The following is a 4,075-nucleotide window of genomic DNA, read 5'->3' as shown; positions in this document are numbered from 1 at the left end:
TAAACCTATATCTTTCCACAAACATCTTCAAGGCACTGGTTTATCAACATGTATAGTTAAACTAAACCTATATCTTTCCACAAACATCTTCAAGGCACTGGTTTATCAACATGTATAGTTAAACTAAACCTATATCTTTCTACAAACATCATCAAGGCACTGGTTTATCAACATGTATAGTTAATAAACCTATATCTTTCTACAAACATCATCAAGGCACTGGTTTATCAACATGTAGAGTTAAACTAAACCTATATCTTTCCACAAACATCTTCAAGGCACTTATACATGTTGATAAACCAGTGCCTTGAAGATGTTTGTAGAAAGATATAGGTTTAGTTTAACTTCACGAACATTATATATAGAGCTGCTTTAATGACCATTGACTGGTCTATAAAGTGGTCACAAGCACAACATGCAGAGCAGCAGTAATGACTGTTAGTCCAGTAAATTGTAATGAAAACAACATTTATAGATGATTTTGTGAGTGTTAGTCAAACATTCACTTTTGTCGACTAAGCTGGTGTGCCATCTCAGCATGGAAGGAATTTGACGTTTATGACCATTGGTCAAGTAAGTGGTCATGAGCACTACATGCTTCAGTGATCATTAGTCACGTAAGTGGATGTTGGCCTTATATGTAAAAAATAACATTTCTAAAAATTGTTAACATAGTTAGTAAAATGACCAACATTTTAAAAACTCTATCTAATGTTGAAACAGTCAAGGGCAACTGTAGATGACATCGGCATGATGAGTAGAAAAATGAATAAAAGATTTAGTCTTAACAATTAGTATTGTAATGATTAGTTAAATAAATGTTATATGTATGTACATTACAAGTTTTTAGATGTGTTTTTGACCTGTAGAGATGGGTGTGTTTAAAGCAAGATAACAATGATAGTTTAATTACTAGTGTTAACTACCTCGAAGGTCGTTTGAATGGGGTGAAAATTTGGAGCTTAGTTGAAAAATTAATTACAAATATCTTTTGGTCTTTTTGTGTCTAATTGTGGAAAAAAAACTTAGTGTAACTTTTAGCTTGAATTTCTGATGTATATTTAAAATAGTTTGTATTTATTCACTGATAATCAGAACAGACAAATATTTTAAAATATCAAACATGTCCGAACATATCGCCGACAGCAATGATGAATTAATGTATTTTAATCATGATAAACTTTTATTTCAAGACTACGAATACACTTCGTTAAAACAGGACTTTAAAACTAGCTATGCTCACTACTAAGTGTATATTTTTAGTTTGATCTGTGTAGGTAGCTGACTTCGATCAGAAGTTAATTATAAAACATTATGAGATTTTTTTTAATGATCAATAAATCTTAAATAACAACAGAATAATTCATAAAGCAAGCATCACTACTGTAGCGAGAGGTTCACCCGAGTTCCTATTCTCAGTCAGCTTGTTTCTGGTATTCTAGACACACTCACGCACTACCCAAAACTCCCTACACTTTTATCTTCAGAAGGGTGGCACCTATACTTACAGTTTTAATTATTCTATTTTTCAGCTAACAGTATTCTTACTTTCAGGGCACTAGATTCAAGTACAACATTTAATTACTTGTTTTAATTAGTTTAATTATTCTGTTTTCTAGCTCTCCATGTATGATCAAATCAAACAGTTACTCATCCAAACAGGCTATTTCATCGATAACCTAATAACACACTTTGCATCAAGTTTATTGGCAGTAAGTTCCATTTTATATGATAGTTGGATGTACGAAACTGAGCTGTTTAAAGTAATTCTAATTTTCATAAATCATTACCTTCCCAGTTTGTCACTGATGAACAAAAAAAGTCTACCTTTTGAAAGCACTTGGATTATAGTGTTTCTTATTTTTGATTTTAATATTTGTTAACCCTACCTTCAAGTGTCATTTTTTGATGAAAAAAAAAAAGTCTACCTTTTGAAAGAGCTTGTATTGTAGTGTTTCTTATTTTTCACTTTAATATTTGTTAACCCTACCTTCAAGTGTCATTTTTTTTTCTGTAAAAACCTAATTTTTTCCATAATACATTTGTATTTCTTTCCACCAGGGTGCTATAGCAACAACCATGACACAACCTCTGGATGTTTTAAAAACTAGAACTATGAATGCAAAGCCAGGAGAATATAAAGTAAGTTTTTTAATGTTGATGAAGTGAAAACTATAGCACCTCTGTGCTTGTATGTTGTTTGCCATTATAGGTCAGTAACTATAGGTCACCACTAGATGACAGAAAAATGTGGTCTCTGAAGATTTACTGACTTGACAACTTTTAGATTCAACTCGAAGTTTTCGTTGTCTGTAAAACTTGACATGTCTCATTTCCAAATTAAGTTAAAATTAAGTAATTTTTAAGAGTAATGTGAAGTTGATAAACCAGTGCCTTGAAGATGTTTGTAGAAAGATATAGGTTTAGTTTAACTATACAGTTGATAAACCCAATCTACTTGACCATGGTCACAAAAGTAGCACTGAATGTAGCAATTGTGACCACTTACTTGACCAATCAATGATCATTAAAATAAGCTCTAAATGTAGTTCCCGATAATTTACTTGACCAATGCATATACTTTTCAGGACCACTTACTTGACCAACAGTCATTAAAGCAGCTCTAAACGTAGCCGTGGAAGCCCCAGAAAAAAGTCTTTTAACACCTTCAGTTCTATACACTCTCCATAAACCATCAAGAGCATGCTTGTAGCTGACCAAAAATGACATAATAAAACAGTCAATAACTCTCACAACCACTCCTATTTTCAAAGACGACACTTCCTTTGTAACATTAATAAAAAACTTCGTAAGTTAATACGTTAGCTCACGTTTTTTCTTAATGAAGTAATCATATATACTTCTAACCAAGAGCATCATTTGGAGGTGAGCTGCTCCCCTCAAGCTCAGAAGGGGCAGTTTCTGTGAAGCATTTCTAATTACGCCAAATTAACACACATACATAAATTATGCAATATTGTAAAGCCCCCCAAGCTGAATTGGAGGTAGCCTTCTTTGTGACCCCCCTCCCCCACAATGATGCTCCTGCTTTTGATTGATTAAATAAGAAGAAGAAGAAACCACTTTTAAGTCATGAGGTCTGAACTTATAAAAGACATTATTCATCAATTCTTAGCTACGGGACATTTGGTGAATCGCAAGTAAAAATTACTACTTTGGTAAATAAAACTATTACTGATGAAAAAAAAAAACCTGTTAAATCTCTGACGATTAAAGAAAGAAAACACCGGTACTCATTGTTAGTTTGTTTGCTGTATCTGTAAGTTTTGTAAATACCTAAAAATTGTAAAAAATACAAGCATATGTTAATTTAATGCACAGTTTTTTTTAATTATTCAAAAAATAATAAACTTACTTTCTTCTCTGTTCCTTTGGAATTTTAATATCGTTCTGCATCCTACAGAAAGAAAATTTATGTTGAAGTATATTTAATAACGTCAATCACTGAAACTTTATAACCACCAATAACAGGCAACGCACGTTTACTAAGACCTGCTACTAAAAAATAAATAAAATAAGAATAGAGAAGTGTGTGTCAAGTTGATTAAAAACTTCCATAAATATTATCAACCAAATGAAACAACACTGTATGTCATAAAAATCACATTTTTATAACACATTCCAAAATGGACAAATTAAGAGGAGTGTGGAACGAAACAAGTAGAAGTTATCCAACAACAACGATCTTAACACGATACTACAACTACGTGGCAGGCTGCACAAAATAAATTTGTCAGAGAATTTTTCTTTTTAAATTGTTATACTACTGGCTAAAGAGCTGGGCTGAACTTAATCGTACCATAGGATTAACGTCCAACACCGTAATAGTAACACTAATACATAATGGATGTTCCGAACAGTGTCTATATATATATATATATATATATGTCAACTGGCTAAAGGGCTGGGCTGAACTTAACCGTACCATAGGATTAACGTCCAACACCGTAATAGTAACACTAATACATAATGGATGTTCCGAACAGTGTCTATATATATATATATATATATATGTCAACTGGCTAAAGGGCTGGGCTGAACTTAACCGTACCAT

At 32.3% G+C, this 4,075-nt stretch overlaps 1 protein-coding gene across 1 annotated transcript in view; it reads left to right on the top strand.

Moving 5' to 3' along the window:
- LOC106468861 (mitochondrial dicarboxylate carrier-like) overlaps window positions 1–4,075 on the top strand; it is an 18,204-nt gene that overhangs the window by 7,995 nt on the left and 6,134 nt on the right. Inside the window, exons 5-8 of the mRNA XM_022397228.1 lie at window positions 366–380; window positions 489–498; window positions 1,620–1,712; window positions 2,062–2,142. Coding sequence (XP_022252936.1) covers window positions 366–380; window positions 489–498; window positions 1,620–1,712; window positions 2,062–2,142 — 199 coding nt within the window. The remainder of the gene's footprint in view (window positions 1–365; window positions 381–488; window positions 499–1,619; window positions 1,713–2,061; window positions 2,143–4,075) is intronic.

Source organism: Limulus polyphemus, unplaced genomic scaffold (assembly GCF_000517525.1).
Source record: "Limulus polyphemus unplaced genomic scaffold, Limulus_polyphemus-2.1.2 Scaffold3195, whole genome shotgun sequence".
NCBI lineage: Eukaryota > Metazoa > Arthropoda > Merostomata > Xiphosura > Limulidae > Limulus > Limulus polyphemus.
The sequence above is the reverse complement of the archived record's forward strand: the minus strand, read 5'-3'. Positions and strand labels throughout refer to the sequence as shown.